Raw genomic sequence first — 24,494 nt, forward strand, 5'->3', positions numbered from 1 at the left:
TGGATTCTTAGCTATGACTCCAAAGACAGAAGCAACAAGAGGAAAAATACATAAACATGACTTCAACAAAACTAAAAACGTTTATGCATCAAGGGACATTATCAAGAAAGTAAAAGACAACTTACAAAATGGGAGAAAACATTTGGAAGCCATATATCAAGTAAAGACTTAATATCCAGAACATATAACGAGCTCTTAAAACTTAACAACAAAAAGACAAACCTAATTAAAACATGGGCAAAGGACTTGAACAGACATTTCTCCAAAGATATACAAATGGCCAAAATGCTCAAATCAAAACCATAATGAGATACTACTTCACATCCACTAGGATGGCTGTTATTAAAAAAATTGAAAAACAACAGGAATTGGCAAGGATGTGGAGAAACTGGGACCCTCATGCACTGCTGGTGGGAATGTGAAATGCTGCACCTGCTATGGAAAACAGCTTGGTGGTTCCTCAGAAAGTTAAACATGTTGTTGTTAGGTGCCATCGAGTTGGTTCTGACACATAGTGACCTTACGTATAAGAGAATGAAACGTTGCCCGGTCCTATGCCATCCTCACAATTGTTGGTATTTGAGCCCATTGTTGCTGCCACTGTGTCAACACATCTTACTGACAGTGTTCCTCTTTCTCACTGACCCTCTCTTTACCATTACACGTTATCAGGAGGGGCTGGTAATGTGTCCAAAGTAAACAAGATGAAATCTCACCATCCCTGCTTCTAAGGAACATTCTGGCTGTACTTCCTCCAAGACAGATCTGTTCTTTATTCTCACAGTCCATGGTATAGGCAATATTATTCGCCAACACAGAACTACCATACCATTGCTGTCAGGTCAATTCCAACTCATAGTGACCCTAAAGGACAGAGGAGAACTGCCCCATAGGGTTTCCAAGGCTGTAGACTTTATAGAAACAGACTGTCACATCTTTCTCCCATGGAGCGGCTGGTGGGTTCAAACCACTGACCTTTTGGTTAGCAGCCAAGCACTTTTAACCATTGTGCTACCAAGGCTCCAGAAGACCCAGCAATTCCTCTCCTAGGTACATATCCAAGAGACTTTAAAAGTAGGAACTCAAATAGATACATGAACAGCAGTGTTCACGGTAGCATCATTCACTATCCCAAGTGTCCATCAACAGATGGATAAACAAAATATGGTATATACACCCCCCCCCCCAAAAAAACAGACCCAGTGCAATTGAGTCAATTCCAACTCATGATGATTCCATGTGTTAGAATAGAACTGAGCTCCACAGGGTTTTCTTGGCTGTAATCTTTACAGAAGCAGACTGTGAGGCCTTTCTTCTGTGGCACCACTGGGTAGATTCAAACCTCCAACCTCTCGGTTAATAGCCTAGAGCAAACCATATGCACTACCCAGGGACCTGGTATATACATACAATTATTCAGCTATAAAGAGAAATAAAGTACTAATACATGCCACCTCACCAATGAATCCTGAAGACATTATGTTAAGTGAAATAAGTCAGACACAAAAAGACATATATTGTATGATCCCACTTATACAAAACATCCAAAATAGGCAAATCCATTGAGACAAGAAAAGATTAGTGGATGCGGAAGGGGAGGGTGGGGAGTTAAAAAAAAAAAAAATGCATCACAAACCTAAATTAAAAGCTAAAACCATAAAATTCTTAACAGAAAACATAGGCATAAATCTTCATAACCTTGGATTAGGCCATGCTTTTGTATGACACCCAAAGCATAAGCAACAAAAGAAAAAACATAAATTGGACTTCAAAATTAAAAACTTTTGTGCTTCAAAGGATTTCACAGAGAAAATAAAATAATTACACACTCCAACCAACACAACTTACCTACCTACATTTGTGCCCATACAGTCTATCTTTTCTTTTACTCCAGTTCCAGTTGCCGTCAAGTTGACTCTGACTCACAGCAACCCCATGTGTGCCAGAGTAGAACTGTGCTCCACAGGATTTTCAATGGTTGATTTTTCAGAAGTAGATCACCAGGCCTATCTTCCAAGGTGCCTCTGGGTGGATTTGAACCTCCAACTTTTCAGTTAGCAGCTGAATGTGTTAAGAGTTTGCATCACCCACGAACTCCCTCCTTTTACTACGAACAAAGGTATCCATGCTCACAGCAAAGGCCAACTCCTCCTCTTGTGTGCTGGATCCCATTTTCTCTCACCTACTCAAGGATTTCACAATAGCAATTCTTTCCTCTGCATCAAGTTTTCTCTCTAATATATCTTCCTCATCAGCATACAAACATACTGATATTTCTTAAAAAACAAAAACAAAAACCCTCTTCCCTCCTCCAGCTTCTGCTCAATCTCTTTCCTTTTAACAGCAAAACCTACTGAGATCCCCAATTTCTCTTATTTCATTTTCTCTTGAACTCACTCCAATCAAGTCTTTACCCCCAGCATTCCAAGGAAACATCTATTTAAGGTCACCAATGACCTCCACAATGTAAATCCAAAGGTCTGTTCTCAAGCCTCAAGTTACTTCAATCGGCTTCTAGGATACTTTTTCCTATCTCACTTACCACCCATCTCTCCTCATTACATCCTCAGAAAGCTAAACATTGAAGTGCCCAAGGCTTAGCCCTCTGATCGCTCTCTCTCTTTTTTTTAATCTACACTTGTTCCCTAATGGTGTAAATGGCTAAGTGCTTGACATTAGCCAAATGTTGATGGTTCCAACTCAGAGGTGCCAGGTCTCAGCCTTGCAAACATGGGGCAGTTCTACTCTGCACACATGGGGTTGTCATGAGTTGCAGTCAACTCGAAGGCAACTAAAACCAACAACTGATCTTATACAGTTTCATGGCTGTAAATATTATCTATATGTGGATGACCCTCCAATTTGTATCTCTAGCTCAGATCACTCTCCTGTACTCTAGACTCATATATCCAACTGCCTACTTAACTTGGATATCTAAATGTAATCTCGAACTTCACATGACCAAAACTGAGCTCTTGATCTCATCCCCACACCCAAAAGTGCTCCTACCAGTTTTCCTCCTCTCAGTTAATAATTCTTCCACCCATCCTTAGGTCAAATATCTTAGAAATCTCCTTAATCTCTCTCTCATCCATACAATCCCTCATAAAATCCATCCACTTTACCTTCAAACCCATTGCCTTCCAGTTGATTCCAACTCATAGCGACCCCATAGGACAGAGAAGAACTGCCCTATAGGGTTTCCAAGGAGCAGATGATGGATTCCAACTGCTGACCTTTCGGCTAGCAGCTGTAGCTCTTAACCACTGCGCCACCTTTCCTTCAAAATATAGCCAAAATTCCACTATTACCACCTCCTTCACCCTGGTCCTGAATCACTACAAAAATCTCCTAACTGGCCTCCCTAATAAAACCAAACCAAACCAATTGTCGTGCAGTTGAATCCGACTCAAGGTGACCCTATATGCTTCAGAGTAGAATTGTGCTCTAGGTTTTTCAATGAGTATGATCTGTTGAAAACAGACCACCAGGCCTTTCTTCGAAGGCACCTCTGGGTGGATCTGACCTGCCAACCTTTCGGTTAAGAGCGCTTAACCCATCCAGGGACTTGTACCTGATTTCCCTACTTCCTGTCTTATCTCCTTTCAGGCTATCTTCAAAACAGCCAGAGTAGTCCTATTAAATCATAAACCAAATCGTACCATTACTGTACTCAAATCCTCCCATGGCTACCCACCTTACCTCAGAGTTAAAGCAAAAAATCCTTAATGGCTTCTCAGAGGACATCTAGCTCAACTGGCATAACACAGTTTATAAAGAAAATGTTCTACATGCTACTTTGGTGAGTAGCATCTGCGGCCTTAAAAGCTTGTGAGCGGTCATCTAAGATACTCCACTAGTCCCATCCCATCTGGAGCAAGAGAGAATGAAGAAAACCGAAGACACAAGGGAAAGATTAGTCCAAAGGACTAATGGACCACAAGTACCACAGCCTCCACCAGACTGAGTCCAGCACAACTAGATGGTGCCCAGCTACCACCACCAATTGCTCTGACAGGGATCACAATAGAGGGTCCCAGACAGAGCTAGAGGAAAATGTAGAACAAAACTCTAACTCACAAAAAGACTAGACTTACCAGTCTGACAGAGACTGGAGAAACCCTGAGAGTATGGCCCCCGGCCACTCTTACAGCTCAGTACTGAAGTGATTCCTGAGGTTCACCCTTTAGATTAGACAGGCCCATAAAACAAAACGAGACTAAATGGGCACACCAGCTCAGGGGCAAGGATGAGAAGGCAAGAAGGGACAGGAAAGCTGGTAACGGGGAACCCAAGGTCGAGAAGGGGAGAATGATGACGTGTTGTGTGGCTGGCAACCAGTGTCACAAAACAATATGTGTACTGTTTAATGAGAAGCTCATTTGCTCTGTAGACCTTCGTCTAAAGTACCAAAAAAAAAAAAAAAGTAAAAAAAAAAAAAAATCCTTAATGATCTATGAGGTCTACTACGATATGACCCTGCCCCTTCACATCTATCTCCTGACACTTTCCTCCTTACTCTCTTGATTCTAGGGACGCTGGCCTCCTTGCCATTCCTGGGCTACCCGTTGCCGTTAAGTCAATTTCGACTCATACCGACCCAAAAGGACAGAGTAGAACTGCCCACAGTTTCCAAGGAGTGCCTGGTGGATTTGAACTGCCAACCTTTTAGTTAGCAGCTGCAGCACTTAACCACTGCGCTACCAGGGTTTCCATTCTTAACCATCCCTCAGGACTTTTGCATGCCTCTTCCCCTAGATATCCACATGATTTGCTTCCTTATTTCCTACAGGTTTTCACCCAAATGACACTTTCTCAGTGAGGCCTTCTCTTGATTACCCTATTTAAATTAAATATTATTTAAAATGAATCTCCCTTCTTCAACATTACATATGTATTTTTGTCCATAGCATTTATCACCATCTAACATATTATATATTTCACTTACTTATTTTGACTCTTCTATGTCTCCTTCCACTAGAATGTGGGCTTCACGAGGGAAGAATTATGTTTAACGTACTGCTTGTATCCTGGGCCTAGAAGTTTAACTAGCACATAGTAGGTGCTGAATAAATAAGAGCTGATTGAGAATGGAATAAATCTTTAGGTACAAGGATATTACCAGTAGTATTATTTGTATAATAATACCAAAAAACTTAAAACAACCTGATTGGCCATCATCGTTTAAAAAAACTAGAAAGTAATAATAATGCTTAACATGCAACTGCTTAATATTTACCAGTGCTTTAAATACATCAACATTTTTTTTGGGAGGGCAAAAATATACACAAGAAAACCTTCCCCAATTCAACAATTTCCACGTGTGATTCAGTGACATTGATTACATTCTTCATGATGTGCAACCTTTATCACTATCCTTTTCCATATCATTCCACCACCATTAACATAAACTCAATGACTCCTAAGCAAAACTCCCTCTTTCCCCCTCCCTCCTAGCTCTGGTAACCACTAATCATCTTTGATTTCTATATATTTGCTTATTTCACATAAGTGAGATCATATAATACTTGTCCTTTTACGACTCATTTATTTTGCTCAGTACTGTTTTCTAGGTTCATTCATGTTGTGGTATGCATTAGGACTTCATTTCTCTCTATGGCTAAGTATGTGTGTATGTACATACCAAATTTTGTTTATCCATTTATCTTGTTGATGGACATTTAGGTTGTTTCCATCTTTTGGCTACTGTGAAAAGTGCTGCAATGAACATTAGTGTACAGGTTTCTGTTTGCGTCCCTGCTTTCACTTCTTTGGGTATATACCTAGCACGGGGATTGCTGGGTCATATGGCAGTTTTATGTTCTACTTTTTGAGGAAACAGCAAACTGTTCTTCACAGTGGCTGCACCCTTTTACATTCCCACCAACAATGGATAAGGTTCCCAGTTTCTCCACAATCCTGCCAACACCTGTTGTTTTCCGTTTTTTTGATCATTGCCATTCTAGTGGAGGTGAGATGGTACCACACTGTGGTTTTTGATTTGCATCTCCCTAATGACTAATGGGGAGCCCTGGTGGCGCAGTGGTTAAGAGCTACGGCTGCTAATCAAAAGGTCAGTAGTTCGAATCCACCAGCCGCTCCTTGGAAACCCTATGGGGCAATTCTACTCTGTCCTGTGGGGTCACTATGAATCGGAATTGACTTGATGGCAATGGGTTTAGTTTTTGGTTTAATGGCTAATGGAGCCCTGGTGGCACAGTGGTTAAAAGTGTTCAGCTGCTAACTGAAAAGTCGGTTTGAACCCACCAGCTGCTCCACGGGAAAAAGATGTGGCAGTCTGCTTCTATAAAGATTACAGACTTAGAGGCCATGTGGGGCAGTTCTACCCTGTCCTATAGTGTCGCTATGAGTTGCAATAGACTCGACAGCAATGGGTTTGGGTTTTGGAATGGCTAATGGAAGCCCTCGTGGCACAGTGGTTAATAGCTCGGCTGCTAATTGTGGGCAGTTTCAACCCACCAGCTGCTCTGCAGAAGAAAGATGTGGCAGTCTGCTTCTGTAAAGATTACAGTCTTGGAAACCCAATGGGGCAGTTCTACTCTGTCCTATAGGGCCGCTATGAGTTGGAATCAACTCGACAGCAAAGGGGTTTAATGGCTAACGATATTCAGCATCTTTTCATGTGCTTGTTGGATATCCTCTTTGGTGAAAAAGAAATATTAACATTTAATAATCAAAACAATCCCAAGAGGCAGCTCCTGTCCAGAGGTGAGATGAGAAGGCAGAAACGGTCAGGAGCTGGTTGAATGCACACGGGATATAGGGGTGGAAAGGAGGAATGTGCTATCACAGTATAGGGAGAGCAGTTAGGGTCACACAACAATGTATGTAAAGATTTTTGTATGAGAGACTAACTTGAATTGTAAACTTTCACTTAAAGTACAATAAAATAAAATCTAAAGAAAAAAAAAATCCCATGAGGTAGGCAATATTATCAGTCCCATTTTATAGATGAAGGAACTAAGGCACCGAGAGATTAAGTAACTTGCCTAAGGTCACAAAGTTAGTAATTGGACAAGCTAGGATTCAAATTCAGGCAGCCTTACTGCAATCAGTCAGACCATTTACTATGTTGACTTTAAGTATAATATCCTACCTGTATAAGACAAGGACAGCAGACGACCTCTTACCCAATGAGACTGGGACTCATAATTGATCAATTAATTTAAAAGTCGCTTAAAGTGAAGAAAAAAATACATTACATTTCATTTCAACATAAAACATATGCATTTGTGCAGCAATCTTTTGATGAAAGCCTAGCCTTTTCTTTTGGGAATGGGTCCACTGGCATTCTGGCATTCCTTGAAATCTTTCTACCATAAACCACGTACATAATACACTCATTCAGTTTTTTTAAGTGGAGCAAAACCTCAAATACTTGCCAAACAATGAATACCAAAAATTCTATATCTCAATGATTTTTCCCAAAGTCATTTAGTTATCGTGCCCACATCTACCTGAACAGCAATTTTTAAAGTAACTTGCCCCTACAATGCCTTCCCAAAGCATTTAGTTTTCAGATAAACAAAAACTTTTTGCACTGGTATTTTATTTGCTTATGGATTAATATTTAATTAAATTTATACGACAAAATATAAATAACACACACCAGTTTGAAAGGACTCTTATCAAGAGTATGACTCAACTGGTGGGAACAGAAATATCTGGGCATATTACAGAGTAGACCTTGGGGAATGGATGGCATCTTTTCCAACTACTCAGGTAAAGGCAGGTTAAGGTAAGAGAACATCTACATTAAGGGCTGTATGTCTGTATATGCAGAAGAAAGAAGCATACAAAGATACACAACAAACCTGGAATTAGGATGAGGGGAATAAGATGAGATTTAATTACTTTTTTATGTAATTGTAGGTTGCAACAACTTGCCACAAGCATGCATTACTTGGTAGATTTTTTTTTAAAAAAGAAAAAGAATGCTGTGAATTATATAACGATACCCTGATTTTACAGACTAGGAAAGAAGTTCAAAATAGTAAGAAGCTGCCTAAGGTCTCAAAACTCACCAGAAGCTAGGTTAGAAAGCTAGTTCAGGTTTGCCCAGAGTTTCAAACCCTCATGTTTTCTCCACAATACCAAATTCCCTGGCAAAAACCTCAAACAGAACGCTCTGATTTTTTTTAAAAAAAAAAACACATGAACACAAAGCACCATGTATTCCCCCCGACCCCCTTTTTAGGTAATAAACAGTCAGATGGAGACAAAAGGGAAATTTTCGAAGTTGAGTTGTAAACTTAATTCTATAGCCCAGAGTTCAGGCTTAAATCCCTATAATTTAAGAGAACAAGTCTCCTACTCTGATATCCACTGAAAAGGACAGAAAGTTTTTACTCTTGTACAAGCAGAAAAGGGATCGTTTTTCCCTCAAATGGTCATGCAAAGTTCCTTTAGTCCCTCTCTCTCTGTCCAGGTCATCCTTCTCTAGGTGTTCAAACAGCAATGCAGAGGCAGTAACCAGGGCACTAAGGGAATCTGTCAGGGGCCCTGGTAGTACAGTGGTTAAGTGTTTGGCTGCTAACTGAAAGGTTGGCAGTTTGGATCCACCAGCTGCTTCTTAGAAACCCTCTGGGGTACTTCTGCTCTGTCCTATAGGGTCACTATGAGTTGGAATCGACTTGATGGCAACAGGTTTGGTTAAGGGAGTCTGTTACATTTTAAAATTTGGGAAAATGGATTCTAATCTTAAAAATGACAAATTAATTCTGCAGCCAACTGCGTCAGAAAGTAACCTTCCAGATACCTGTAGTAGCTATTAAAATCTATGTTCCTGTTCTTTCCCATTTGAAATAGCCTAAAACAGGTCTGCATTACTTCTTCATACTCAACTGGTTCCAAAATAAAGAGGAGAAAAGGATAACTAGAGAAAAATCTCAGAAAACATCAGTGGACTGAGAAGCACAATAAATATGTCCTAGGGAGTTCCAATCAACTCACATGTCACAAAAAAAAGTGGAACAGAGAAAACCTGAGATTTCTAAATTATTTTACTTTCGTTAATTTCAATATGTCCAAATGAGGCAACATATTGAGAACCAGCTTCTGGCAGGTGTCAACCTGTTCCGTCCTGACCTCTATGGAGATACATACTCCATACTGTTAATGAAGCAAATCTGAACCCTAGAGTTATGTCACAACCTAGCTGAAAATAACCTTAGATGGCTCCCCACACCTACAAATTAAAAGTTAAATCACTGTGCACAGCTTTGAAAGGCCTCCAAAATCTGGCTCTAACTTACCTTTCCAGTCTTATTTTCCACACCCAGTTCTCTAAACCTATCACAACACTTACACTCCACATTTTACCATCTCCATACCTTGTGTGTTTACTCATCTTTGGACATCCTCCTGCCCACCACTTGTTGAAACTGCATTCATTCTTTAAAGTAGCAAGAGTCTGGCTATGAAGTCCAGATCCAGACTCACTAGAATTCTAATCCCACCTTGACTACTTAAAAGCTTAAAGACCTTGAACAAATATTTCTATAGATCTGTTTCCTCACCTGCAAGCCAAGCATACCACCTACTGTACTTTACATGGCTACTGTGAGGATTAAACATAATGGTTATAAATTATCTAGCACCGTGCCTAAGGCATAGTAGATACTTAATAAATGGTAACTACTAAGCCATCCTTCTTCTCTCCTCCTGTAATTACACTTACGGCACTTTGTTTATACCATATTACACCAGGAGCACTAATATCTCACAGAATGCTGCTTATCTGTATATACTGATTTCTAAATCTCTGCCACTTACTACATGTGCAAATTTCTTCACCTCTAAGAATTTCATTTTCCTTATTAATAAAATGAGCAGGGGTTAACACTTTACTATTAAGAAGTTAAAACAGTCAAATTGTATCAACTACCTGGTATAATTCTTGCCACCTAGTAAATTTTAAAGAATGTTTAATGGTAATCTGAATGATGAATCTGACTCAGAGACTGCTTAAAGAACACAAACCAAAAAAACCAAACCTGTTGCTGTTGTGTTGATTCCAACTCATAGCAACCCTACAGGACAGAGTAGAACTGCCCCAAAAGGTTCCCAAGGAGCAGCTAGTGGATTTGAACTGCTGACCTTTTGATTAGTGGCCAAGTGCTTAGCCACTGCACCAAAGAACACATACATAAATATGAAATGCATTTGGCTCATTAAGCCCAGTTTCATAATGTCAATGTAACTTTAACCTGCTACCCGCCTCTCTTACTGATCTAGATGTCCACTGATGACAAAACAGAGGTTCCTATGCACTTTATACCTCAGAAATGCTACCACATACTCATGTTCTTCCAGCCCAAGACAAAGAACATCATGATTTACAACTTGTATCATCTCACTACACATGAACAACAAACAACATGGAGGCTTAACCCGAAGAGTTGTAAGGGGTATAACGGTCTGCCAGAGGTAAACAAAATTCTGAAATTAGTGACCTACCAGGAAGAGGAAGCGGATTGTCCAATGTTCATGCATTCTTTGATTCTAATTTGCTGTGTCAACAATTTCTCCACTCAAAAACCCATTCCAAATCCACTGCTGTTGGGTTGATTCTGACTCATAGCAACCCTATAGGGCAGAGTAGAACTGTCCCATAGCATTTCCAAGGGTGTAAATCTTTACAGAAGCAGACTGCCACATCTTTCTTCCATGGAGCAGCTGGTGGGTTCAAATCACCAGCCTTCTGGTTGGCAGCCGAGCACTTAACCACTATGCCATCAGGGCTCCTCTCTACTCAAAACTCCAATTAAATGTTAACTACTTCTATGATAGTGGGGGCAGTGGTGTGGTTCAGTGGTAGAATTCTTGCCTTCCATGCGGTTGACCTGGGTTTGATTCTCAGCCAATGCATCCCAAGCACAGCCACCAACCATCTGACAGTGGAGGCCTGCATGCTGCTAAGATGCTGAACATGTATCAGCAGAGATTCCAGACTAAAAATGGACTAGGAAAAAAGGCCTGGTGATCTACTTTGAAAATCAGCCAATGAAAACTCCATGGATCACAACGGTCCAATCCCCAACTAACCATGGGGATGCTGCAGGACTAAGTATCATGTCGTTCTTTTATGAATGGGGTCACCATGGTTCAGGGGCCAACTTGAAGGCTGCTAACAACAACTTCTATGATAATATTTTTCCCTTTATACACTTACAACCCATTGCTAGATTTAAGAGAGGGAAAAGAAAACCTTCAAAATTAATTATAATAAAATCTACTCGAGGAAACTGGAGAAAAATGAGAACCTGCACACCCACTCACACACACACTAAGACTTAATATCACATCATTTGCAGTCTACTCTCTCAGCTGTAGATAGGTTTTACAGCACAAAGTCAAGAGCCCAGGAAAGATTCTGCAAAGATGGACCTGGCTTTGAATCTGGCACCACCATTTACTAGTTGTGTAACTAAGCATGTTACTTACTAAGCCTCAGATCTCTTATCTGTAAAACAGAGACTGTAACAGTATCAACCTCATAGGGTTGTTGTATTAAATGAGATAAGGTATGCAGAGTGTTTAAGTACTTATAGTTATGTTAAATACCCAATAAATGGTATTCTACCTAGCAGTGCCTGAGCACTAAGATTCTTGATAAATATTGCTGAATAAATGAATATTGAGCACATTTTATATTAGGAAATAAGTGTGTCACTAACTTTAATTTTATGCTAGGATTAACAGCAGCAATAATGTTTGGGAACATTTTACCATTTACAAAGCCCTTGTGACATCCATAACTCATCTGATCTCCACAACATCCTTAGGAGGTAGACATTTTTAAGATATGCATTTTAGAGATAACGAAACTGGTAGCCATCAGGACAAAAAACAGCAAAGGCTACCCACCCTAGTTGCCTTCTCCAACCATATTCCACAGCTCTGAAATAACCACCTAGTGCCAAATGTTCTTAACACAACATACCCTACAAGGAGGTAGATCCCTGCAAGTTACCGCCCTCCTTAAGCCCAGCAGAGCACAGAAGTCCAGGAATAAGCCCCGCGAAATGAGCTCAGTCAGAAGCCACTGATGATACTTATAATGTTGCATTGTCTCCTTACGTGGTGTCCTCCCAGACCTCTAGGGCCGGGGCCAGGCCTTGTCTTTAGGGGCCCCCACCCCCGCTAGAGCGCACAAGACAGGACCTGGTACCCAAGAGCCCCTCAACAAATGTTTGTGGAAATGACATGGGCTGCCGGTATGACGCTTTCCAGAGACCAGAATTGAAGCCAACTCTGCAGTGGGGATCAAGCGTCTCGGGCGGATCTACAGAGGAGTCTTGGCTGAGAGGGTCCGACCGGTAGCCGGGCTAGTTAAGATGGTTGAGGACGGCCGCCGCTGAAGAAAACTAGGGAAGCAGATCCGCTGAGGGTAAAGGGGCAGGGGAGAGGCGGGTCTGGCTGCAGCCATGGCTGGAAGGCCGGCGACCGACAGAGGCTCGGGGGCCCGGAGAAGAGGGGCAGTTGGCGTCTGGGGGGAGGGAGCCGCCCGCTGGCCTGAGGATGCCGAGCTCAATCTGAAGAGGATTCTGGGTTCCTCTAGGGTCCCACTTCCCATCCCGAGGCGGCATCTACCACACCGAGTACTCGCTGCTACCTGAAACTGTAGCAGCTTCTCTGTCTGCTCCTGGGTTAGATCCTGCTCCTCAGGAGCCGCCATTTTGCCGCCGCCTCTACGCTTCTGACCCGTCCGCACCGTCACCCGCCGGAACTGACCTCAGTGGCAACCACATCCGGTCTGAACGGCTACCAGCGTGCAACTGCGTCTGCGCGTGTTGGAAGACACTCCATAGCCCAAATGAAGTGGTGGCTGACAGTTCCCGCCGCCAGAGGGCTCCACTCTCGGGCCGATCCCGAACACTTCCGGAACTTGCCGAGGGACCGTCGGTTATAAATCGTCCTTATGACGTACACGATGGGCCAGAGACATAAGGCTCCTGAGTAGATATGCAAAGAGCCCAGAGATCCCGAATGCGCCTCGAGGAGCTCCGGATATTCCCGAATATCACTCGGCTGATTTCAGCTGCTCCCTGCCCATTTTCCGGTAATCTCCAAGATCCTAAAGGATTCTCGGAAATCGTGAGTCAGTCCAGTCGTTCGAACTCACAGGGACCCTATGTACAACGGAACGAAAACACCGCTCAGTTCTGCGCCATCCTCACGGTCATTGCTATGTTTGAGCCCTCCGTTGTAGCCACTGTGTCAGTCCATCTCGTTGAGGGTATTCCTCTTTTTCGCTGACCCTCTATTTTAGCAAGCATCATGTCCTTCTCCAGGGACTGGTCCCTTCTGATAACATGTCCAAAGTACATGAGACAAAGTCTCACCATCCTTGCTTCTAAGGAGCATTCTGGATGTATGTACTTCTTCCAAGACAGATTTCTTCGTTCTTCTGGCAGTCCATGGTATATTCAATATACTTCGCCAACACCATAATTCAAAGGCATCAATTCTTCAGTTTTCCTTATTCATTGTCCAGCTTTCACATGCTTATGAAGCTATTGAAAATATCATGGCTTGGGTCAGGAGCACCTTAGTCCTCAAAGTGACATATTTGCTTCTGATCACTTTAAAGAGATCTGCATCAGAAGTTGTGCTGACTTCCCCTGTATTGTGTGTTGTCTTCCTTTCACCAAAGCTCACGCTTGTCTACTATCTAGTTAGTGATTTCCCCTCCCTACCCCTTCCCTCCCTTATAACCATCAAAGGTGGGTTTTTTCTGGGTGCAAACATTTTCTTGGGTTTTTATAATAGTGGTCTCATACAATATACAGGATAGATGTTGAAATGTTCCTTTCAAGATGTGGAAATCGTGACAGTTCTGAAATACTGGCAATTTGATGTGATTCTTGCTGTTAAGTTACCAAAAGCTCCCGCAATTTTCTTTCTTTTTTTAATTTTATTTTTTATTGTATTTAAGATGATGGTTTACAGAGCAAACTAGCTTCTCATTAAACAATTATTACACATATTGTTTTATAATATTGTTTAACAACCCCATGCCATGTCAACACTCCCTTCTCAAACTTGGGTTCCCTATTACTGGCTTTCCTGTTCCCTCCTGCCTTCTAGTCCTTATCCCTGGGCTGTTGTGCCCCATTAGTCTCGTTTTGTTTTATGGGCCTGTCTAATCTTTGGCTGAAGGGTGAACCTCAAGAGTGACTTCATTACTGAGCTAAAACGATGTCTGGGGGCCATACTCTCGGGGTTTCTCCAGTCTCTGCCAGGCCAGTAAGTCTGGTCTTTTTTTGTGAGTTAGAATTTTGTTCTGCATTTTTCTCCAGCTCTGTCTGGGACCCTCTATTGTGATCCCTGTCAGAGCAGTCAGTGGTGGTAGCCGAGCACCATCTAGTTATACTGGACTAGGTCTGGTGGAGGCTGTGGTAGTTGTGGACCGTTAGTCCTTTGGACTAATCTTTCCCTTGTGTCTTTAGTTTTCTTCATTCTCCCTTGCTCCCAAGGGGTGAGACCAGTGGAGTATCTTAGATGGCCGTTCACAGGCTTTTGCGACCCCAAAGCTACTCACCAAAGTAGCATGTAAAACATTTTCTTTATAAACTATGTTATGCTAATTGGAGCACTGCCATTTTTCCAGCTCCTGACTGTCTCGGGAGATTCTGAAATTCCCTAACACTGATGGGGCATTTCCGACACCACTTCTAACAGGAAATTGTGGAAAGCTTTGTCTGCGTTTCAGTGTCAGGAGTGTTTGGACCCAGTTACTTGGGCCCTTTACTGTTAGTGGCTTGACCAGCCTGCGGCTGGACTATCCATCCATCCTAGTGGTGGTGATGCAGGAGCCTCCATCAGCCTTCTGTTCTTGCCCGTCTTAGGCCTTCCTACATCTCTCCGCTCTTAGGTGGCAGGCCTAGCCCACGGGTCCCTCTGTGACAGGCAGAAGATCCCTAAAATGGGATCAGGAGACTGAGGCTCAGGTTCTTGTTCCTACTCTGCCACTGAAAGTGCTGAACATCCTTGGGCAAACTACCTCCTTTCTTGGCTCCGTTTTGCCGTTGATGGAAATGAGGTTCCCCAACAGCCCCTGGCATGCCAGCTCTGCTCAACATTCTCTTTCGAGGCAATCCTTTATTCTTCTGTTACGTTATTTCCTCTGCCTCATCCCAACTCTTGACTCTGTGCCTTCTCTGCACTTTCCTTACCCCTTCCATCCTGCCACTGTCTTTAGATCTCCCTTTGTCATTTCCACTTCTTTTCTCCTGCCATCTGCCTCCTCTGCCCACCCTTAAGAAGGCTTTAGAGAGGCACAGAGGTCTGGATCTGGTACATACTTTTCCTCAGACTGCTTGTGTGACCTCTAGCAAAACAGTTGGCCAATGTGGTCCCCATCTGTGGAATCCCACCCCTGCCCACCTAATAGGGCTGATTCTGGGGAGGCAGAAGACAGGAAGTGTTTTGAAAGCTGTTCTGTGAAGAGTACATTAAGGGTGAAAGGACTTGAATTTTCATCACTTCATTCTTACAGGCCTGTAGAAGGTCTGCACACACAAATTCATAACAATGTCCTGGAATTTTTCTTAGACCCTTAATGTAAGATTGGAAGGAAAGAGCTGCAACTTAAGAGAATTTACTCCATCAACTCAAAGCTCAAAGGAGACTCGGTGCTATTCAACATCTTTGATAATGTTGGGTCCAGATGACCTAGACGAGAGATTCCAAAATCAGATGCCCTCTGGAGTTGTTGCGTAATTCTGACTTAACATGTATTCTTTCAGCAGACATACTTTGTAGTGTTAAATGAAATGAAAATGAAGTTGTGTGGTTGACAAGATGGCATTTGTGTTCGAGTTGACAAAGCCCCTAAAACTTGTCTTTACTGAAACTGAAAACTAGCTTTCTGAAAAATCAGTCAACTCTCATTGACCAATGAAATCCTAACATCATTTCAATAGTAGATTGTATAAGCCAATCAGAAATAAGCTTTTGCTTTCTCATTTTGTGAATATAAGCCAATCTCTGCTGATAGTCGATGGAGTACATTTCCACATATGGCTTGATTTGAGACTCTTCTGTCCAAATAAACCTCATTAATAGATTAATTTTATTATTGACTCAATTTCTTTTGACAGTAGTTATATTAAACACCATTGAATGTTCTTCATCTCCTAAAGAAATAAGACAGAAGTACCCAGGCTGTGGAAAATTCCACTGCCTCAAGTAGCTTGCTTGATATGCCCCAAAGCTTTATATTAAAATCCTGGTTCCCCTCTCCTTAACTGTTGCCCAAAACCAGAGAAAATTGGCAGAAACCGGTTTAGGTGCTGTGTTCACATTCAAGGTAACCTCTTAGCTTATTAAATACCTCATACATAGTAACTTCCCCCCACCCCGGGTCGAGTTTAGCCACCGCTGTTTGAACGTGTGATGCATGAAGTTATATGTAAACCCCACTGCAACTGCATAGTATGATGAAGAATGTTGCTGATGTAACTTATGTGAACTTCCTACTTGTAAACCCTTTAAAAGTAACCTTCCCCCTCGCCTTTGCTGAGCAGTCTTGGAGGCAGCAGCCCCGATTGTTCCTTTCCTTGCAAAACAAAATGCAAGTGCATTTCTGTTCCCCCACCTCGGTCTCTCATTTATTGGCTGAGATGAGTTGCGCCAAGCAGAACCTGGGGTTTCCACACAGCAACATTTCTGGTGAGCCAGCTAAGAGTTATCTGCTCAGTTCCAGAGGCAGGTTGGACAACAGACTGGCCCCGGCATCTGGCGCCACCAGGAGATTTCTCCTGGAGACCTTGGAGCAGCCCTGGAAGCCAATTTGCCTCAGACCCAAAGGTGACTCCATGGGAAACATGAAACGTTCCTGGATTATTTGGTAAGTACCTAGGTAAGGCCTTAAAATAGTACCAAAAAGTGGGAGGAATTGACCTTTGAGGGCATAAAAGGCTTTAGGTATCTATTATTAGGTTGGTACACTGAATTAGGTTGTGTGAGTGTGTAAGTGTGTCTGCATCTGGAGAATGGAGAACGTTCAAAGGATTCCAGAATGCGGCCCGGATTCATCCTTATGAACTGAGAATATTTGGGGTCAGACCCTATGAAATAGAAAAAGATGATTTTCTTTTGTAACACAGCATGACCTCAATGTGAATTGGCAGATGGAGAGAAGTGGCTAGCAAATGGGTCTCTAAATTATACTATACTTCAACTTGATCTTTTCTGTACTCCTGAGGGTAAAAGGGATGAAAAGTATTATGTGGAAGCTTTCATGACTCTGTATCAGGACAAGGGATTGCAGAAGAGATGTAAAATCTTAGTTCAGAAAGGGAATGACAAATCATGACTGCCAATCCTCCCGTCCTGACCCCAAGGAGGATCTTCCGGCTCCTGCTGCTTCAGCAGCTGTGCCGCCCTCTCCTGTTTCAGCGTCCTCACTGCCCCCTCTCTATGCCCTGCCTCTACCCAACAGAGCCACTGCACCAGTGACGGTTCCAACTATTAAACCCCTTCAACCTTTGTATCTACCCCTTCCAAGCCCTTCCACCCTGGCATTGGGCTTGCCACCCCATATAGATAGCTGTGACTAAGGAGAATGAAAGTAACACGAGAGTGACCAATTCTTAGGAGAGCCATAGCACAGTTGAGCCTAGGGGCGTGCACCCCTTCCAACAAGTCCCAGCAAGAGATGCCGGCATGGTCTGGGTCAACTGATCTTTCTCAACAAGTGATGTTTATAACTGGAAAAAACATTGGCTGGAGTACCAGGAAGACCCTAAGAGAATGCAGGATCTTTTTACCTCCATCTTCTGCACTCATAACCCTCACTGGGAAGGGTTATGGATTGAATTGTGTCCCCCCAAAATAAGTGCCAACTTGACTAGTCCATGATTCCCAGTATTGTGTGATTGCCCACCATTTTGTCATCTGATGCGATTGTCCTATGTGTTGTAAATTGTACCTATATGATGTTAATGAGGTGGAATCAGCAGCAGTTATAATAATGAGGCAGGACTCAATCTACAGGATTAGGTTGTGTCTTAAGTCAATCTCTTTTGAGATATAAAAGAGAGAAGTGAGCAGAGAGACAGGGGAACCTCATACCATCAAGAGACAAGAGCCAGGAGAATAGCGCATTCTTTGGACCCAGGGTCCCTGCTGTGAGAAGCTCCACCACTGGGGAAGATTGATGACAAGAACCTTCCCCCAAAGCCAATAGAGAGGGAAAGCCTTCTCCTGGAGCTGGCACCCTGAATTCAGACTTCTAGCCTCATAGACTGTGAGAGAATAAATTTCTGTTTGTTAAAGCCATCCACTTGTGTTGTTTCTATTATAGCAGCACTAGATAACTGAGAAAGAATTTGGTACCAAGAGAGTTGGGTGCTGCTCTAACACATACCTAAAATGTGGAAGCAGTTTTGAAACTGTGAATGGGTAGAGGCTGGAAAAGTTTCAAAGTGCCTAACAGTAAAAGCCTAGATTGCCTTGAAGAGACTGTTGGTGGAATTATGGACATTGGACAATTCTGGTGGGGACTCAAAAGGAGATGAAGAGAGCTGTTACACTGGAGATGGCACAGAGGGTAAGAAGAAGTGGCAGAGAACCAGCTGCAGCAGAGAAATGGCTACAGCAGAGAAACGGCAGCAGCAGAACCAGGAGACAGTGTGAGACGGCACTGTACCCAACCCACAGAGCAGGAGAGCTGAGTGCCTTCCAGCCGAAGTTTACTAGCTGAGTGGGGTTCCTTCAGGCACTTATTGGTGGAGCTACAGAGCTTTGGAACATGTGCCCAAGCAGGGCAGGTGTGGGCTGCAGCCCGAGGGGCTGAGAGGCATGTCCTTTTGACCAGGGTCCCTGTGCTAAGAAGCTCCTAGTCCAGGGGAAGATGGATGACAGACTTTCCTCCAGAGCTGACAGAGACAGAAAGCCTTCCCCTGGAGCTGGCATCCTGAATTTGGACTTCTAGTTTACTAGACTGTGAAAGAATAAATTTCTGTTTGTTAAAGCCATCCACTCGTGGTAGTTCTATTATAGCAGCACTAGATAACTAAGACAGAATTTGATACCAGGAGTGGGGTGCCTCCAGGAACTTATTGGTGAAGCTACAGAGCTTTGGAACACTTGCCCCAGTAGGGCAGATGAGGACAGTGAGGCCCAAGGGGCCAAGAGGCCAAGGAACCAGGAAGCAGAAGCTGAAGAGACAAGGAACACAGAAAGTACAGCTACCTCGGCATCAAAGGATGGAGTCACCACTCAGATGGACTAGGAGAATGGGGCCGTCCAAATTCAAGGGAGCAGAGTTGCCATTCCAGTGGGCCTGAAAGGCAGAACTGAAGCCCAGGGCCAAGGGACCTCCACTCAGAATCCAGAGAAAATGGCCAATACTTAGAGTTTGGAGGGCAGGGTCATTGCCCAAATTGTCTCAAGAACAGAGGATTATTTTTAAGCCTCAAGGGCTAGTGTACTGTGTTCTGCTGACTTGCTTGATGCTGTTATCCCTTCTTTCCCTCCAGTTTCTCCCATGTTAATGGAAATGTGTAGCTTGTGCCTTTTCCACCATTGTACTTTGGAAACAGATAACTTGTATTTTAGATTTCACAGATGAAGAGGACTTTTTTGATTCTGGAATTAGAGTTGATTTAAGACTTTTGCTATGATATGATGAGGTGAATGTGTTTTACATGTGGCAAGGGCATGGATTTTGGGGGGCCAAAGAGTGGAATGTTATGGATTGAATTGTGTCCCCCCAAAATATGTGCCAACTTGGCTAGTCCATGATTCCCAGTATTGTGTGATTGTCCACCATTTTGTCATCTGACTCGATTTTCCTACGTGTTGTAAATCTTATCTCTATGGTGTAGATAAGATGGGATTAGTGGCAGTTATGTTAATGAGGCAAGACTCAATCTGCAAGATTGGTTTGTGTCTTGAGCCAGTCTCTTTTGATATATAAAGAGAGAAGTGAGCAGAGAGACAGGGGGACCTCATACCACCAAGAAAGCTGTGCCAGGAGCAGAGCACATCTTTTGGACCTGGGGTTCCTGTGCAAAGAAGCTCCTAGATTAAAAAAAGATTGATGACAAGGACCTTCCTCCAGAGCCGACAAAGAGAGAGCTTTCCCCTGGAGCTGGCGCCCTGGATTTGGACTTGTAGCCTACTAGACTGTGAGAGAATAAATCTCTGTTTGTTAAAGCCACCCACTTGTGGTGTTTCTGTTATAGCAGCGCTATATAACTAAGACACGCTGGCACCCTGAATTTGGACTTCTAGCCTCCTAGACTGCGAGAGAATAAATTTCTGTTTCTCAAAGCCATCCACTTGTGATATTTCTGTTATAGCAACACAGTTATCTACTAAGACAGGCAGATTGTCAGGTGCTGCTGAATGTCCTCCTGACCCCAACAGAAAGGCACATGGTCCTAGAAAAGGCTAGGGCTGAGGCTGACAGGTGCCATATGAAGTGCAGGCAGTAAATCAGCAGGGGCAGAGACTTTCCCCATAGGGGACCCTGGCTGGGATCAGAATACAGCCAAGGGATAGACCAGCCTTGCTTATCATAGGGTTTTAGAAGGGTTGAAGAAAGGGGTGCCTAAACAAACAAACAAAACCTTAGCAAAATATATGAGATAAAACAAGAACTAACTGAAGATCCCTCTAAGTTTCTTTAAAAAAATTATGAGGCTTTTAGACAGTTCACAGACATGGACCCTGAGAGTCTTGAAAACGCTCGCATGCCTGATACGTTTTTATCAGGCAGAGTGCCCTGTACATTCGGACAAAATGCCGGGAACTTGAGGGGGGTGTGGAGTTGGGGATCTCATGGCTTGTTGAGCTTGCCTACCAGGTCTATCCTAATCAAGACTGAGAACAGGAAAAGAGAAAAATCACTGAACAGAAGAGACAAGATGCATTCCTGGCCACTGCCTTGCGGGGAAATGACCTGTCTCCTGGAGGCCCAAGAAGAAGAAGAGCCCCTGAGGACAGAGGGAGGTGAGAGGCCCCAACCCCAGTTAAGCCAAGGCCAGTGTGCTTGGTGCAAAGAGAGAGGACATTGGAAGAAAGAGTGTGCTAAATTCCTACCCAGAGGTAAGGAAGAGCCTGGGGCTGCCCAGTGCCCCATGATGCCAATGGGCGAAGACTCAGATTGAGGAGGACTGGAGGTGAGTCTCCCACCTGAGCCTCTGGTTACAATGAAGCGGGGGAGGGGACCTGCATGTTTTCTAGTGGATACCAGAGCAACCCACTCTGTCCTGATCCAGAAAAAAACAGCCCTGATGAAACAAACTGTGTCAGTTGTGGGAGTCTCCTGGTAAGAGGGAGAACCCTCCCTTCCTCCAGCCTCTAACCTACTCCATACAAGGAAGTCATTAACACATTCGTTTCTCTACATGCCTGACTGTCGCATTCCCTTGCTGTAAAGAGACTTGTTATGCAAACTGCAAGCACAAATTTCTTTTGATAAAGAGACAATGCAGATGCAGGTACCACCAGAGAATGGATGGTGACTGCAGATGGCCCTTACTGCTGAGTCACCCACCAACTATAGTGCAGAAGGAAACTACCAGGGATCGGTAGGGTCAGACATCAAAGATAAAGTGGTCCTATCAATATGGGCCAACAAGGTACTAGGATGCACAAAAGACATTCCCCTGATGGTGGTCGAGCTCCTACCCACCATATATCCCCCCCAGCTTAAGCAATACCCCATCTGGGCGGAGGTCTGACAGGCACTGGGAAAAATCATCACCAGATACTGAAACATGGACTGCTCAGACCATGTCAGTCACAGTCCAACACCCCCATCCTTCTGGTGAAGAAGAAAAGTGGAGCATACCGGTTCGTTCAGAATCTGTGAGCCATTGACCATGTAACAGTCACGGTCCACCCTGTAGTTCCCAACCTCTATATCCTGCTACTGACCTTGTCACCCAGTTTTTCAGATTCATTGTACTATCTGAAGGATGCATTCTTCTGCATCTGAGTGGAGAAAAGAAAAAAGCTAGGAAATCTTTGCCTTTGAATGGGAGACGCGGACAATGGACAAAAAGAACAACTCTGCTGGCAGGTCCTTCCCCAAGGGTTTAAAAATAGCCCCACTCTTTTCGGGTCTGCCTTAGCTAAGGAACTGAGACAACTGACTCTGACCAATGGTATACTCCTTCAGTACGTGAATGATTTACTCATTGCCAGGAGAAGTGAGTATGATTGCCTCTAGAATACCATAGAGGTTTTGAACTTTCTAGGAAATGCAGGGTAGTGGGTCTCGGAATAAAAAGCTCAGGTCAATCAAAAGGAGGTGATTTATCTGGGTTTAAAATCAGACAGGGAGAGCGAGCACTGCTACTCACCCAAAAAGACGCTATCTGCAGACTGGCAGCACCTACCAACCAGAGACAGCTCTGAGGTTTTTTGAGAATGGCTGGTTTCTGCCGCATCTGGATCCCAAATTTCAGACTTATTGCCAAGCCTTTACACCGAGCCTTAGAGGGAAAAGACACAGACCCTTAGAATGGACCAGGACAGAGCAACAGGCTTTTGATACCATTATATGATTGGGTTGTTGTTCTTATTGTTGTTAGGTGCCGTTGAGTTGGTTCTGACTCATAGTGACCCTATGCACAACAGAATGAAACACCACCCAATCCTGCACCATCCTTACAATTGTTGCTATGCTTGAGCCCACTGTTGCAGCCACTGTGTCAATTCATCTCATTGAGGGTCTTCCTGTTTTTCACTGACCCTCTACTTCACGAAGCATGATATCCTTCTCCAGGAACTGACCCCTCCTGACAACATGTCCAAAGTATGTGAGATGCGTCTTGCTATCCTTGCTTCCAAGGAGCACTCTGGTTGTATTTCCACCAAGATAGATTTGTTCGTTCTTTTGGCAGTCCATAATATATTCAATATTCTGTGCCAATACCACAATTCAAAGGCGTCAATTCTTCTTCAGTCTTCCTTATTCACTGTCCAGCTTTCACATGCATATGAGGTGATTGAAAACACCATGGCTTGGGTCAGGCACACCTTAGTCTTCAAGACGACATCTTTGCTTTTTAACACTTTAAAGAGATCTCTCTTGCAGCTGATTTGCCCAATGCAATGCGTGTTTCGATTTCTTGACTCCTGCTTCCATGGGTGTTGATTGTGGATCCAAGTAAAATGAAATCCTTGACGATTTCAATCTTTTCTCCATTTATCATGATGTTGCTTATTGGTCCAGTTGTGAGGATTTTTGTTTTCTTTATGTTAAGGCGTAATCCATACTGAAGGTTGTGGTCTTTGATCTTTATCAGTAAGTGCTTCAAGTTCTCTTCACTTTCAGCAAGCAAGGTTGTGTCATCTGTATAACGCAGGTTGTTAATGAGTCTTCCTCCAATCCTGATGCCCCTTTCTTCTTTACAGAGTCCAGCTTCTCCAATTATTTGCTCAGCATACAGATTGGATAGGATGGTGAAAGGATACGACACTGGCACACACCTTTCCTGACTTTAAACCATGCCGTATCTCCTTGTTCTGTTCAAACGACTGCCTCTTGATCCATGTACAGATTCCTCATGAGCAAATTTTAGCGTTTTGGAATTCCCATTCTCTGCAATATTATCCATAATTTGTTATGATCCACACAGTCGAATGCTTTAGCATAGTCAATAAAACACAGGTAAACATCTTTCTGGTATTCTCTGCTTTCATCCAGGATCTATCTGACATAAGCAATGATATCCCTGGTTCCATGTCCTCTTCTGAATCCGGCTTGAATTTCTGGCAGTTCCCTGTGAATATACTGCTGCAGCTGCTTTTGAATGATCTTGAGCAAAATTTTACATGCATGTGGTATTAATGATATTGTTCAATAATTTCCACATGCGGTTGGATCACCTTTCTTGGGAATAGGCATAAATATGGATCTCTTCCAGTCAGTTGGCCAGGTAGCTGTCTTCCAAATTTCTCGGCATAGAAGAGTGAGCACTTCCAGTGCTGCACCCGTTTGTTGAAACATCTCAGTTGGTATTCTGTCAACTCCCAGAACCTTGTTTTTTGCCAGTGCCTTCAGTGCAGCTTGGACTTCTTCCTTCAGTACCATCAGTTCCTGATCATATGTTACTCCTGAAATGGTTGAATGTTGACCAGTTCTTTTTGGTATAGTGCCTCTGTGTATTCCTTCTATCTTCTTTTGATGCTTCCTGCATTGTTTAATATTTTCCCCATGGAATCCTACAGTATTGCAACTATTGCAATCAGGTTAAGAGACATTTAATAAAGGTCCATGCCACTATTTCGGCAGTGTAAAGAGCTGCACCACCTGCACAAAAAATAATCCCAAGAACACTGCTGAAGCGTCCCCAGGGGTCCAGCAAACTGGGGCAATGCCTGGAGACGACTGGCGGTGGATTTCGAGCTCCAAGGAATTACAAATATTTGCTAGTCTTTATCAATAGCTTCACTAACTGGGTTGAAGCTTTTCCTTGCAGGACTGAAAAGGCCACTGAATTTGT

The 24,494-nt window shown here is 43.3% G+C and overlaps 1 protein-coding gene across 2 annotated transcripts in view; it reads right to left on the bottom strand.

Moving 5' to 3' along the window:
- FAF2 (Fas associated factor family member 2) overlaps positions 1 to 12,725 on the bottom strand; it is a 57,198-nt gene extending 44,473 nt beyond the window's left edge. The window contains exon 1 of one of the 2 annotated variants that reach the window (XR_002823142.1): positions 12,638 to 12,718. Coding sequence is in view for 1 of the 2 variants with exons in the window: in XM_004371168.1 (XP_004371225.1) it covers positions 12,638 to 12,700 (63 nt within the window). In the remaining variant the exon portion in view is untranslated. Of the gene's footprint in view, positions 1 to 12,637 lie in introns of both variants that reach the window. The other variant, XM_004371168.1, reaches the window with a different exon arrangement.
- Between the last annotated feature and the right edge of the window lie 11,769 nt (positions 12,726 to 24,494).

Source organism: Trichechus manatus, unplaced genomic scaffold (genome assembly GCF_000243295.1).
Source record: "Trichechus manatus latirostris isolate Lorelei unplaced genomic scaffold, TriManLat1.0 scaffold00011, whole genome shotgun sequence".
Lineage (NCBI taxonomy): Eukaryota > Metazoa > Chordata > Mammalia > Sirenia > Trichechidae > Trichechus > Trichechus manatus.